The following is a 16,021-nucleotide window of genomic DNA, read 5'->3' on the forward strand; positions in this document are numbered from 1 at the left end:
ATGAAAAGTATAGATAATTAATGGTTAAAATTCTTCAAGTTTTTAATGTAGTTATTCTAAATATTTATTTTTTTAAAATTACAATATACAGTCAATTCGCTATAACTCGAAGTACGATAACTCGAATATTACTATAACTCGATTTTTTTATGAGGTCCCGACCCTTTTATTTTCAATTTCATGTTAATTATTCTCGATTACTCGAATTTTACTCCCTTTACTGCCACCTCCTATGCAACACACACACAATGTCTTTCGCACTCTTCATGGAGAAGCTAAAGCTGTCCCTCTTGAAGTATGTGAACAGTGGTTAAATGAAACGTTACCAAATTTACTTCAAGGATACAGTTAAAATGATGTTTTCAATATTGATGAAATGGGTTTATTTTTTAAATGTCTTCCAAATAAGACTATGATGTTTAATGAAAACTGCTCAGGGAGTAAAATGAGCAAGGAACATTTGACTGTCCTAGTCGAAAGAAATGCGTCTGGGACAGAGAAATTGCCCATACTTGTTATCGGAAAATATCGAAATCCCCGATGTTTCAAGAATATAAAAATGTATCCTTTGGATTACAAGTCTAACAAAAAGTTTTGGATAACATCAGTTTTATTTGAAGACGATGTAAGAAAATTGGATCGGAAATTCTTCGCTAAAAAGAGAAAAGGGATACTCTTTATGGGTAAATGCACAGCGCATAGTGATCCACCTAATTTGAAAGCAGTAAACTTGCAGTTTCTCCAGCCAAACACATTAGCAAAGTTGCACCCGATGGACCAGGGTATCATATATGCTTCAAACAGTCTGATCGTAAATGGCTTGTCAAAAAAATGATCTTAAATATTGTAAGCAATTAGAGAATTTGTAATTAATAAGCATTAATTAAATAATCCGACAATATTTTGAAAGTCCAAAACTAATGGTAAGTCGAACTTCCGATATGTCGAAGTTTTTCGTCAGTCCTATCAGATTCGAGTTATCGCGAATTCACTGTAATTATTTTTTTAATATAATTATATTCTCTTAAATTTAAATATATATACAATTGTAAAATTTCTAAGATTTTTATGAACCTAAATTATTATTTTGTTAGAATAATTAGCGTTTAAAGTTCTTGTTTCCTAATGATTAAGTATAAACAAATTGCCATTAACAGCATATTTTAAAATCAAGATTCTAAATTTAACCTAACTTTACAAATTATTGTTATCGAAAAATCTGTAGATAAAAAGTGTCGATGGATGTATAATTTTTTATTTTTATATATAATGAAAGTTAAAACTGAAAATTTTAAAATAAAGTATTTATAGCGTCATTTACGACAACTAGTAAAACATTTTTATTACTTTAAAAATGGTATTTAATTTAATATTTTGGCCAAGAAAATTTTTTGAAACTATGTTTTTGAAAGGAAATAATATGTTATTTGCATAAAGTTTGAAAGCTAATATCAAGAAAAAGTCGAACAGAGAGAATGATACAAAGTTTTCATAATATCTATGCTTGCGATCTCCGAGATCTGTGTGTAGCGTGATGTCATGAGGAGGGAAATCGTGGCTTCAGCTCTAAGAGCGGAATGAACTAGCCAGGGCTCGAAAAACCGCCCGTCCGCCCGTCCTCGGCGTCCAAAAATTCCCCGCGGACAACGAATTTCTCGAATCCGACGTCCGCGCGGACGGCCATTTTCCCGCTAACGTTCGTGATACATTCTCAATTTTTGTTATCCTACAAAAGTCTAGCTCCTCACTTCTAAAATGACCCTCTAATCTAGATATACAGCAACATACTGCGTATGGAAGAATTGATGTTTTCTCTGTCTGGGAGTACTGCAGTGGTTGAAAGGGGCTTTTCAGCAATGAACTTACAAAAAAACACATTACGTACCTTAAACAAGTAGCGTTATAAACGCAATTATGAACATCTACCTAAATGGAAAACCCCTTTCAGATTTCTGTGAAGAAACCTCAATAAATCATTGGCTTGATTGTGGAACTGGCAAACGTCATATTTGCTTCTTTTAATAAAAACGCAGTACCCTCGGATAAATTGACATTCCAGATAACTTGATAACTTGACCTTTGTCATTTAAATTATTTCATAAAAGAAATAAATTATTTCATAAAAGAAATACTAGGTTGCTATTAGTAACCTAGTATATACTAATGTAATGCGTATTACTGTATAATGTAATCCTAGTAACTACTAATTCATTGTGCAATTTATATAAATGTTTGTAATGAATAAGAGAAAATAATATTTTTATTTATTTAGAAGCGACGGGTTAGTTTCAAAGGAGGACGGGTACATTGTTGGACAAGCCGTCCTCGGGGACGGGTAAAATTTCTGAGTTTTTTCGAGCCCTGGAACTAGCCCTTCTATTCTCTTTAGCCCTGAGCTTGTACAATCTACAAAATGATAAAATTTAATAACTGGAACAATTTGAATGATAGGGAGGAGCATGTAAGAACAGCACAGGCAATCACTAAATGGCGCTATAAATTGCCATGAAATATTTCATAATATCCTTCCTTCCTGCTGAAAATCAAAAAATAATATCACTCTTCACCTTATACCTTTCATCCCCTTTACTACATTGCCAAATGTATACTAGCCATTAACCAAAATATATGTTATAAATCTGATTTCAAAACTTTAACAATGTATTTTAAACGGCTGTTTAAAAATGTTCGAATTTTAACCCGAAATGGGAAGGTCACACTATTTATCCAAGCCCAAGACGAGAGTCTAATTCCCGAGAAATGATTTGAGTAGAAAGTAGGCGTTACTTACCTCATTGGATATTTTCTTTAAGTGTGACATCATTTATGAACGCCCCGGACATAAGGCTTCTCTGTTGCTAAGGCTTCACTGTGGGGCCTCCCTGGCCGAGCGGTATCGCCGGTCCAAACGCTCTGTTAAGCGTGGAGGTAGCGGGTTCGAATCCCGCCGTAACCCTGGATGTATTCTTTGTGATGTCTTTCTCTGAATTGTTCTATCTGTATTTTCTACTTGACAATGACTTATAAGCCTATATATTGAGCACACAAGTCAGCAAATGTATGTAATTTCAATAAATCAAATCAATAAATAAATCAAGGCTTCACTGTCGGCCATTATGAAGGGAACAAATTCGCTAGTTTCGTAGTGTTAGCATAGCGGGACAGCAAATAAGTATGCTAGTAGTGTTGGCATAGCGTGTTGATATGGGTGATAGTGCAAACAGTTCAAAAAAATGTTGTTTAACGTTTATGTTTCGATCTGACTTCGAAATAAAGAAGAAATGGGTAATAAATATCAGAAGATAAAACTGAAATTGCAGCTCACTTATGTGAGGTAAATACTCATTTATTTATAATTTATTTACTTACGTATTTACTTATTACTACTTTATTTTAAGTAGTATATAAACGATCCTAAGTTATTAGAATTTGTTTCTGAATGTTTGATTTGTTTATTTTTTTAAAGAAATGAAAAAGCGAATAGTTTTTTGGGTTATTTGAATTGTACACTTCCAAAATGTATCAAATATTAAAATTTTGCATTCAAAACTTTTTTTATTAAGTAGATATTTATTTAAAATATGACTTTATAAAAAATTAATAATTCATTTAACAATTTCGAGAGTTTATATGATATAAAATCACTAAATAAAGGTTAGAGATTTCCTGAATGAATAAGTATATTCGCCAATTTTATCTAAGAAGCGCCAAGTTTTGTATTCTCTTTTTTAAGTGTTTACTTTTGTTTTGTTAAAAATAAATATTCACCTGTTTCTTAATATCAGATTATACTTTCAGATTATTAGTATTTTAATCCTGACTCATATAAGTTTTTTTAGTTACTAATGGTTATTGGCAATATATAGCTTAAAGCTCAAACGGTTTGTTTACAGTTATAATAAGAAATCTATTTAATATAAAATCTTTCATACGTCTTTGAATCTATTTTTTCCTTTAAAATTTTTAAGTTGAAATGCTGAAATAATTAGTTTCTGTAGTACAAAAGTTGATGGGAGTTTGTTTACAGAATTTAAACTTCAAATCTTTTAATGTGATTTAATTTAAGTATGAAAAAAAGTATTTCAAATATTTTTGCTGATTCATTTTGAAGAATCCCAATTTGAACTAAATGGGAAGATGTTAATAAAAAATTAAGGCCTGTTTCTATTCCGGGGAGATTTTCGTATCGTGATCTGTGGCAGAATTATTGCCAAGTCTTGGCAACTTCCGGCAGCGACCCACCAAAAAGGGACCAACTTGAAGGGTATTTAACTCATAACCACGGAAATATCGGCGCTATACCAAATCCCTTAAAAATTCCTCCATTAATTTTTCAAAAAAAAGTTAAGTAGAAGCTGAGAAAAAGCGAAATTAGTTATTTTAAAGTAAATAATTTGGCGACAATGAAAAATTACTTAAATGGAGCGTTTAATACATATATTTGGTATACTTTCAAGGAAGCTTAGCGTAAATCTCATCCATAATTTTTCGTTGTTTTGATTCGATATCGTTTCTTTTTTTGGGGGGTGTTATACAATACGATGTTTCTTTCTAACAAGACTGCTAATTTGTACTTAATTTAGAAAAAGATTTTAATAAGAAATTATATTTAATGATGGCAAGTCTTAAAAAACATAGTTTTGATTAAAAGTGGCTATGCATTTGCTTTTTTTTTTTTTTTTTAGATAAAAAGATAACGGCCTTTTTTGTAAGCACGCTATATTAAAATAAGTTTTACGTAAGATAACGGCATAGGCCGTTATCTTACGTAAAACTTATTTTAATATAGCGTGCTGAATTTAATATACTGAAATAGACTTCCTCAAATTCAAAAATTGACGTCACAAATCATTTACTTCGGTCGAATCTTGAGAATGGGGGCTTATTTTTGAGAGCTCAAAACATGTCGACATTCATCTCCAAATTTTTATAAACCAGTGAAGTTTTTGTAATGACTTATACTGTGTCACATTTGGCTCTTAATCATTATTTTGATAAAAATTTTATGCTCATTGGCGAAAACATCTGTATTATAATATTTTAACGGGGCTCATGCCGTCTTTAAAAACGTTACAAAGCTTTAAAATTAATATTGAACTATGAAGTTATCTTCTTTAAAATTAAAATTTTGAAACCGAAAATTTAAAATTAAGGAAATTAAACACTGTTATGAATGCAAACGCAAAAAAAAAAAAAAAAAAATACGTTTTCAGTTTTGCTGCCACCATTTCAGTATTCTAAGAACCTTACGAACTCTGTTTAAAAGAACAGTATCGTATCAGACATAGGTAGTGTTCGTGAAAATTGTAAACCAAGTTTGTAAATTAAGAAGAAAAAAAAACAAATCATAGTAGCGATATTTGGTGAAAAATGTAGCTTATCTTAATTGAAGAATATGTTGAGTGACATTTTATTGTGATAGGATGCTATCAGGATGCTATTTGTAAATTATCTTAATCCAAAAAAAAAACTATGTGACTTAAATATTTAGCAGAATAAAACGATTTTTGAAACAATGAATCCTACAATATACAACTATTTATTACAATATGTTATTCTTAGACATGCATATACTTAGACATGCACATTTCAATCTTCACTAAACATTCTTTAATTTCTTCGGTTTATAGAAAAGAGAAATGTCGTAAATTATATAAAACATTATGATTGTGCATTAGAATTACCATGCCCTCAACTTTTTTTTCCCAGGAACTTTTTTGTTTTTGTTTGTTTCTTTAAACCTTTTTACCTAAAAGACTTGATCAAAGCTGTAAATTTGATTTTAGTGTGAAAACCTCCTGTAAATGAAGTAAAAACAACATAAAAATCACGAATTAAGTAAGATAAAAGTGTTCAAGTTCTAAAAGATTGGAAAAATCATAAATAATTTATAAATAGATTCAAATTTCCTTTTTAAGGAAGATTAAAAGGAAAACAATTTTTACTACTTGGTCAGAAATCAACTCAAAAAATTTCTGTTGCCTAGAAACTTCAACATATTTTTCGATTAACTATCAATAAACAAACCTCTCCGAGCAATCATAGTACGTTATCCCGTTCTTTTTTTATTGTTTTAACTTGATTGCTTAGCAACGGAGTAAAATTAGGTATTGCTCCCTTGAATTGTTTATGGTTATCTTAAATGACTTATTTGTGGCGGTGACATAGCTTGGCTGTTTTTTGGGCTAGTCACCAAATATAAATATTTTCCTACCCTTTAAATGTATGATCATTTTCCGAAATTTTGTCTACCGAATGCCTATGTCTTTGTAAATTTTGTTTTGTTATGTCTAATTTGAGGGCCAGGAATGCAAATATGTACAATAAAATAGATGTTTATATAGAGAAAGTACGTTTTTCTGTTTGATGTTGTAATTTAATAGTTAGCACGAATTTATGAGCATATTTGAATTCATCCCCAGGAACCATTAAGATTGACACTAAGTACGTGAAAATCCGATAAATACAACGAAAGTTATTCAGTGTGATATCTTTTTTATTTTGTGCACTGTACGCAAACACGCTTTTCTTATCTGATCCTAATTGAAGTTACGCCTCATTTGCAGCAATAAATTGCCAAATCTTACAGCTCTTTCGCATTAGGGTAAGGTTTTGTTTCGAAATGGCGAAATCGCCCTCCTTTGGGTAAAAAGTAGGCGTTACTTTTCTTATCATATACGATTGGATAATAGTTTTAAAATAAAAAGTAACGCCTACTTTCTACCTGCAGCCTTACTCGGAAGTGTATGGTATAAGCTTAAGCTGTAAAAAACTTTATAAATGAAATTTTTTAGGACTTTCGGCAAGAAGATAATTAAGAATTTGTATTTAATAGAAGCCCCGGCAGTCATAGGGATTACGATTATTACACCGTCAATCAGTGATTGCATTTGCTTCTTGCATCCAGCTTGTCAAATCACTACTCTGAAATCAGGTGCTGTGACATAAGTAGTCATCGTGTTCCCTATATTAAGTAAATTATATGAATACTTTTTCTTTATTTTTACAACTTAGAAATTTTTTATGCAGCCCGAATGAAAAGACAAAGAATTAGCTTTAAAAATTTTCTTTCACAGTTGCAGATATTATCTAAAATGGAATTAGGCTTCCATATTAGAATCTTTAAAAATGTTATGACAAAAGGAAAAGGTTATTAATTGTATTTCGCTCATAAAATTTTTCAGATTCCCATTCTTGGTTAAGTGAAAAACTTAAAATAATATTTGCTTCATTCTTTGAACTATTTTTGGAAGAGGATGCGGATTATTATTTACGTGAAAGGGTTTCGGTTAGAATAATGAATTCTGAAACAGAATTTAGTCGAAGAAATAATACGAAGAGATTTAAAGCTTTTTATACTACGCACCCCATCTCCAAAATATGTATCACCTTCTAAGAAACTATAAAATTTATAATTTACTTGCAAAACTTTCCTTATGGAGAAGCACAAATAACACAGAGTTAAAAAAAAGAGAAATTTAGATATTAACATTTAAGCAATATATGAGAGCAATACAGAATGTGGCAAACACACTTTTGTTCAAATAATAAAAAATTAACATAGTAGAAATCATGTAGAGGAGAAAAATTTTATAAAACTATTTGAAGATTTTGATCTTCATTTTTAATAGTTTTAATTTTCTTCATTTTCAGTTGTAAATCATTTGTTTGAAAGTGTACGATGAAAGGTTTTCCTGAAGAAATTTCATTCCTCATTATAACAAATTTCTGATAAATTTTTCATTTAAAAGGGAAAAGTTTTATAGATCCTTATAGAAAAGAAACAAGTTTTATTATGCTTTATGAAAAAGCATTCTGTACTGGATAAAGTTTAAATCTGAAGCTAAAAATATCAGTATTGTTTATTTTATTTCAAAGATTTGACGCAGCGTTTTATTATTTTAATTACTCATGTCCAATTTTTTTAAAACAATTTAAAATGATTATTGCGTATCTATGTACGCTCCCGATGGGTACTTTCTCATGAATGAAGACTAATACATATGTACCGCCTGGATACATACGTATTTTAAGTTTCATCCGGATCCGTTCAGTAGAACCGGAGCTACCGGCCTCTGAGTACTGTCTGTTTAATTTTGAACCTCCTTGTATTATGAAGGAACATGCTTCTTACACATTTTAATATTTATATTTTATAACTTTCGTTAAAGAGCAGACCCAATTTTGAGTTTACGGCTATCAATGCTCAACTCCGTAGCTTAGTAATTTTAAAACAAGTTATGGGAGAAATTAGCCTTCGTAGAAGACTTTTTGATGGAGCCAATTCGCATTTGCGGTACATGCAGAGGAAAACCGCGAAAACTTTCCAAGATTATCCTGAGTATAAGGGGACTCTAAACCCATGATCCGTCTACCACTGAGGATATCTTACGTCATCAGTGTGGTTGGTGCGAGGTGGTTGTGGAATTCGTATAGACTAGCGATCTTGGGATTCGACCCCGGGTCATCTCATTAAAAGGGGAGCGCTCTATCCCTCAGCCACCACGTCTCACACATTTTAATGGTCACTTTTGATGTATTTTTCTTTAATTAAGATATAATGACTTCGATGTTGATATACACCGAAGAGCCATTACTTTATGACCACCCTGCTAATAACATGTAGGATCACCTTTAGCCCTCAAAACTGCTAACACCCACCGTGACATTGATTCCACAAGGCTCTGATAGGTAATCCGAGATATCTGGTACCAAGCGCTCACCAACTAGTCCTGCAATTCCCTCACATTGCGTGGCAGCACGAATTCGGTTTTCCAAGTAGGACCACAAATGCTCTATTGGATTAAGGTCAGGTGAATTTGGGGGCCAAGACATGACTTGAAAGTCACTGGAATGTTTCTCGAACCAATCCATGACGATTCGACCCTTATGACATGGTGCATTATCTTGTTGGTAAACACCATCCCCAGCAGGAAAAACTGTTGCTATGAATGAGGGAACCTGGTCTGCAACTATGTTCAAGTAGCTTACAGACGTCAAGGATTGTTTTATGAGGATTATGGGTCCTAATGTGACGCCCGGTGGCTGAGCGGTAGCGCTTCGCGCTGTCGTGCCACAGGTCCCTGGTTCGATCCTCGGGCTGGGCAAGGCTGACTCAGCCTTTCATCCCTTCAGTGGGTCGATAAATGAGTACCAATCATGCTTGGGAACTAAACACTGGGGGTTCCGCGTTCGGCTGACCACCTGACCGGAACATCTGCTCCTGCACCCCAGAGCCCAAGGTCAAGAAAACTGAGATGGGCACAGTAGGCCTTGGCCCTGAATGGCTGTCGCGCCGCTGAGTTATTTTATGGGTCCTAATGTGCCCATGGAAACATTGTTCCTGGGCGAGAAACCATGAAAACCTGGACGAGCCCATTGTTACAGATGGAGGGTGGTCATAATGTAATGGCTTTTCGGTGTATATACTTCGCTGCCCATTCAGAGTATTCTGCTTTTAGGAAAGCTGCCCAGTGTTCCAGCGGGAAAAAAATTAGCTTTCTTAGGACGCAATATTGCAAATGAAACTTTTCGTAGCAAATTGTCTTTCACCTATATACGTAATTTTAAATATAGAAAAGTGAAAAGTTTCGAACGATGATGTTTTAAAAAATTACTAAAAGGCAACTTCCCCCTGCGTAATCCTGACATAATTTGCTTACATTTTCATTTTGCTATTTCGAAAATGAACTAAATGTTATCACAGTTTCTTAAAGCTGTGAGATTTATTTGGTTTCTGTTTGTAATTATCTAAGATTTCAAAGATAAAAAAGTTGTAAAAGAAGGTATTTGTATGTATTTGTATTTCGATTTTTAATTTAAAGGAAACAAAACTTTAAAAAAATCTTACTGAGATAAAAAGTTTTACAAATCAGTAAATCAGTTTAAAATATTGAGTAACCCTTTTTTAGATTTCAGGGAAACATTATATTTATTTTTAAATGAATTATTTTTTTCAAATGAATGACTTTTATATGACCGCATAATAAAATTTTATAAATTTCTGTATTTTAATTATTATTAGCTCACATTTGATTCTGATATTGATTTGCAACTGCTGAAAAATGTATTCAAAAAATTATTTCATAAGGATTATAAATTAAGTTTAGAAATTCAAGGAATATATAGAAAAGATACATTTTTCAACCACATTAAATATAGATAAAATTGTAGGCCAAATGCGTAAAAGTTGGCAGCTCCCTAAAGAAAAAAGCCTCCCCTGAAAGTCATCAACGCCTACTGAGGGCAATAGTGCCTACGTTGGGAACCTATGAGCTGCTAGAACGAAGCTGCTGACTTTGACAATAAAAAACGCCTACTTGTATTAACTTGGGTGTATGAAGAGAAGTAACGCCTACTTTTCACGCACACCTCGTCTGGTTATGTGAAATAAGATAAATGCTAGTTTTAGACAAAGAGGACATATTTTGTACTTAGTACTTTATAGTACCAAATACTTAGTAATTAAATTAATAAAATTAGAGGAGACATTTTGAAATAGCCGCACCATTTTTAACTTTAAATTTTTTTAAACAAGTTGATCACGTATATATATGTATATGTATATATATATGTATTCCTTTAAAAGGAAAATATCCATTTTTAGAACCTACAATTTATCCTTTTTTTCTGATTACCTAATTGGGATTTGTATAGGCATCTGCTTTACCTCCTTTTGGGCAAAGATAAAGTATGATTGCATAAAATTCAACTTAAATTGAATTGTTTTTGCTGAAAATTTTATTATGTTTAATGTTTGTAAATTGTTATTACTAGGAGGCTTCGCCCCCTGCTCACTGGCGCTCACCAACCTCCGGAACTGCTTTCACAGTTCATTTCGGATTGCTTCGAAATCCAATGCTCGCTTTGCTCGCTCATTGGATACGTTCTTAACGTCTAGTTTTTGTATACTTCTTTGAATACTGAAGTTCCGAAAACTTTTCACTGTAGAAAATTCTAAACCTGTGCATTTCAATATTAATTTGAAATTGCAAACAGTTCACATATTTTTCTTAATCACACCATTCTAAATTTCAGTTGTTGAGAAAAGTAACTGTTGTAAATTTTGTTTTAAAGTCTTTCCCACCAGAGGGCTAAAGCCATGTGTTGTAAAACAATATGAAATAGTAGTCTGCCACTGAACGCCGGATGTAAAGCATCGACTTTGATGAAGATAATTTTGTATTTTTAATTCTCTGAAGGGCGCCACCTTAATAATATGGAATTTGTAAAATAAATGTATATATTTTTGATTATTGATGAAGCCCATCATTTTGTGTTTTCATCAGTGTTCAGAAGCAGAACAACTACAAGTTTTTTTTATTTTATCACAAAAAAATAAAATGTATAAAAAACAAAGAAAAGAATGAGAAAATGAGTATAGTCATTAGGACTGGGCTATAAATCGATATATCGTGACATATCGATTTAACGCTTGTATCGGCAGGCCGATACAGCGACTTTCATTCCAGGCGATGCATCAGAAATCCGATTCAAGCCGTCGAGTAAAGAAGACGAACGATATAGCGATACACGATATAGCGATATAAGACACGAAAGGATCTCTTCGTTCCGATGCCAATTCGCACTGGGGAAGACGAATCGTTATATTGAAACGGCCTTGATTGATGAGAGGTAGAATCAGAATCAGTTTTGAGAACATATATCGTGACCTCGCATGTTCGTTTCCGCACCTCTTTTTTTTTCTTCTTCTTTGTCGCGAATTGATACCGTTTCTTGTAGATTATTTTCAGTGGGACTGACTTTGTGATCGCCGTCGTAACGTAATCTACAAGAAACGATATATCGTAACGTGAACGTAATCTATTATTGAAATGAATATATAAAGAAGTGTTTCTTAATTAATTAGGTAATTTTTTTTTTCGAAACAAAACTTTCTTTTTTATTTTTAAATGTGAAAATTAATTTTGATATTATATGTTTAAGTATTATTTTACATTATTGAATTTATTACAAACGGAAATCTAATTTAAGGTGCCCATAAAGAATTAAATTAAAAAGTAATTAAATTTGTTAGACTATTTTTTACTTTATTAAAAACTTTTTGGATAAAATAATAATATAATGGGTTTTTATTACTGATTTTAAATTTATAAATCTTTAGTCGTTTTCATTTTTATAAATAAAATTATAACAAAACTTATTTTTCCTCTTTTGGATTTGGACATAAGTCAATCAACTTTGTTTATTCAAAAAAATTAGTAATGTTTGCGATTGCGACTTATTTTTTAAAAATCATTTAGCACTTCGTTTTATTAAAGAGTATAATCATGTTTTTTAATTTTCTTTCAATATTGTCAGTTGAATATATTATCGAATATCATAACTCTTTTGTTTTTATTTTTAAGAAATTAAACCTTACTTTGTTTTTTCGTTCAGAATTCGGTAATTATTCAATTTAACTTTATTATTTATGTGAAATAATAATGATAAAAAATAGTGTTGTTTTAAAAGCGTTTTTTTTTTTTGTTTAATTTATTTAGCACTTTGTTTTAAGCATACAAATAATTTTTAACGAACTTATTTTTTTAATATTCTTTCTATATTGTTAGGTAAATATATTGATAAATTTCAATTTTATTTATATTTTTATTATTTATTTTTCAACTAAGAAATCTTTCGTTATTTGAGCAATCATTTTTAGAAAATATAACATTAATATCTTTCTTAAGCAAAACATATACATCAAATTCATAAATTGATTTAAATCAATCTGAGTATGAAGTTTTGATAGAAATCCGACTTTCTGCGCCTTACAAGTAAATGAATTTCAAAAATTCTATATCGCGATACATCGCTATATCGCGATGCAAAAATGACGATGCATCACGATATAAAATTTCTTATATCGCCCAGTCCTAATAGTCATGGAAAAAGTTAAAATTATAATATAGTATTTGTCAGTTAAAATAAAACTTTTCGCTTAAGTCATTGCTAACAATTCAAATTTCTCCGAGGCAATTCTAAAGTATAAATTAAGGTAGTATTGTTAAGTTGAAACACAATATTTTTAGTTTTGATGTCAACAATACAATTCAATTTTTCACAAAAACGATTGTTTCCATTGTTAAGTTCAATGTCAACAATTCAAATTTTTCTGATGCAACTCTTAACTTCTAAATATTATTTTTTTTATGTACACATTTCTAAATGTCAGTATTCAACCACATAACAACTTAAAGTCCTCAAATTTAGCATGAAGTTGTAAAATGTAATGAAAGAGGGTCATAGCAATAATGAAAGTCGAAGTAAAGTTAGTAGTACTGTAAAATTAAAACAATATTTTTAATCAATGAGCCAAGTTCTTCAAGAAGCAGTTGTAGAAGTAGATTGTTTATTTAAAACTTTTTATCGAATTTCTTTAAGAACACAATTGTTTATTTGGGCATTTGGCAATACAACACTTTTAGAATTGAAGGATTTGTTACGTCAAGCGCTCAGGTATCATAATTTTGATTTAGTTGCGCTTCTATGTCATTTTGATTTATGTTGCTAAGTTAACTTTCAAAAAATTCTATGGCTATGGCAACAGCATTTTTATTTTTTAAGTTGTTCATTTTTATTTCTTTTAGAATTCATTATTTTTTTAGTGAAATGTTTTTTAACCTAACAGAATTCTTTGCCGACTGTTTTCTCTATGAATGAAGAAAATAAAGTAAATATTTAAGTGTGGTGAAAAGAATCTTATTTAGTTGTACAAAGTACTTCAGCCAAAATTTGGGAGTCACGTAAGAGAATTATCTATATTAGATCAGAAACACATCATTAAAAGGCAGAATGCTTTGGTGTTTTCAAAACAAAGCAAACGTTGCCACCGGCGGAAAAGAAATACAGCCAAAATTTGGGAGCCACGCAAGAGAATTATATATAATAGATTATATGTAAGATTAAACTTGATGTTAACAATAATAATCTCTGCCTGACTACGTTGAAGTCTGCATATTTGATGGAATATATTTTAAAGATTGATCCTGTAATTCATGGGTCGCCAAACTTTTTTGATCATCGACCCCTATATAATTTTTCGAAATCTCCATCGACCCCCATAGAAGTAATTTTCTGTTAATTAAAATAAAACTCTATTAGATTCTATGTTTGTACATTTATTTTATGATTTTCAACATTTATTAATTTAATAGTACATTGTGTAACAATAGTTTTATGAAAAATATGTTAATGTTGAAATTTAAATACCTTAATATTTATTAAATAATAAGTAATTATAAATAAGTACAAAAAATAAGTAAAGTAACTACAGATTTATTGCTTATTAATTAATGAGATGGGTGTGCCTGGTGTTTTTCTGCAAGGTTCGCTGTATTGGGTTCAAAATTGGTCAATTTTAATCCTAAATCACCTCGAAACTCCACATTAAATTTATTTCTGTACTTAGTTAAGATTGAATTTACGTGACTTTAATTTTACTTGCCTAACAGTATTTTTCGAGTTTAGATAATAGTTACATCTTTTCCTTGCAGCCTTGTTTGGACATCATTAAATTTTCCAAATAAGTCCGATAAATAAAAAATATGGTTCTTATTGTTTTGGAGTTCATCACTCAGAACATTGTTTATTACGCTGAGAAATTCGGTCGTGGAGTCAAATTACTCAACGAGCCTTTGCAAGCATACACCTCAGGACAACCGGTCTCAACTTGTCAGTGAACAAATAAATACAAATTTCAAATAATCCTATGAATAATACCGACATTTTTTAGAATACTGAAGTTTCCATTTTTCAATTAGGGTTCTATAAATAAATTAAAAATAAATTAGTATAATATACAGACTAAACAACAACAAAACTATAGCACACTTAGTATTTTTTACGAAAATCGCAAAATTTTTGAAGATATTATTATTTTAATTTGATGTGTCTAGTTTAATTTTCAGTTAGTAACAAACAGCAATACAATAACATTATTGCTGTTTATTACTAACTGGAAATTAAATTAAACTTATTTCATACAAAATGTTTATTCTTAAGAACAGTCAAGGCATACATCAGATTAAAATATTAATCTTTTCAAAATTTTTGTTAAAAAAATACATAGTGTGCTATAGTTTTGTCGCGGGCTGTCTCATCCATATAATTAATGCTTACCTTCTTTTTTACATGTATTGATAATTAAAATTAATATCTAAACTAAACGAATCGAAACAATAACTAATTATCCAAAGCTATAAAAGTTTTAATAATGACACTGCAAATATTCAACACTGTTCACAGTTTGCAAAGATAGTTGAAACTGCGTATGATATTTTCGTTTGTAACGTCAATGTTCGTCACACGTGACATTTGGACAAGCGCATATGACTTATAAACCAGAAGTGCTGAGTTCGTGCCACTGCGCGCTGTTACGTAAATACTTGCTTCACCCGAATAAATATACGCTTATTAATTTATGTTCTATAAAGAAACTGATATTAAATTAATTAATCTCACAAACTTTAGATACTTAATTAGGTTTGTGTGATTTGTTGTTGAGCTGTTTTTTCTTCGACCTCGAATCGATCCTACCTAATTCGGATCGACCCCCAGTTTTGTTAAATAGACCCCTGGGGGTCTATAGAAACCACTTTGGCGACCTTTCCTGTAAGTTCTGCAACATATGTAAACCGTTATCTAATTTCTTGCTGCCCAACAAATGCAAGAGAGAGAAAGAAATAAAAATGTACACAGACCACAGATGACGTGCGATGCAACCACTTTTATAAGTACCGTACTAAAAGATTTTAGTGAGAGTGAATTGGTATTAAGCAAAACTAAAGGACATGATGGACATGGTCAGATCCTTTGATGTTGTATGGCATAAGAAAATCAAATTAAAAATAATCTCAGTCGCTTAGAAAGTTTTAAATAATATGTGTGATGTTGAGTTACAAATGTTGTTTCATTACAAATAATATCAATTAATGTTAAGAAGAAAATATGTTGCAATAAAATTAATATTAATATAATTCATTAATAACAATATATTATGCTAATAATAAATTTTATA

The 16,021-nt window shown here is 30.9% G+C and overlaps 1 protein-coding gene across 1 annotated transcript in view; it reads left to right on the top strand.

Annotated features, from left to right (window-relative positions):
- The first annotated feature begins 3,105 nt into the window (after window positions 1-3,105).
- The window catches only part of LOC107451212 (uncharacterized), an 81,824-nt gene continuing 68,908 nt past the window's right edge, over window positions 3,106-16,021 (top strand). Inside the window, exon 1 of the mRNA XM_016067236.5 lies at window positions 3,106-3,334. Within this exon, the coding sequence (XP_015922722.2) occupies window positions 3,282-3,334 (53 nt within the window). The 5' untranslated portion in view covers window positions 3,106-3,281. The remainder of the gene's footprint in view (window positions 3,335-16,021) is intronic.

Source organism: Parasteatoda tepidariorum, chromosome 8 (genome assembly GCF_982258835.1).
Source record: "Parasteatoda tepidariorum strain Cologne lab strain chromosome 8, Ptep-v5.0, whole genome shotgun sequence".
NCBI classification, from domain to species: domain Eukaryota; kingdom Metazoa; phylum Arthropoda; class Arachnida; order Araneae; family Theridiidae; genus Parasteatoda; species Parasteatoda tepidariorum.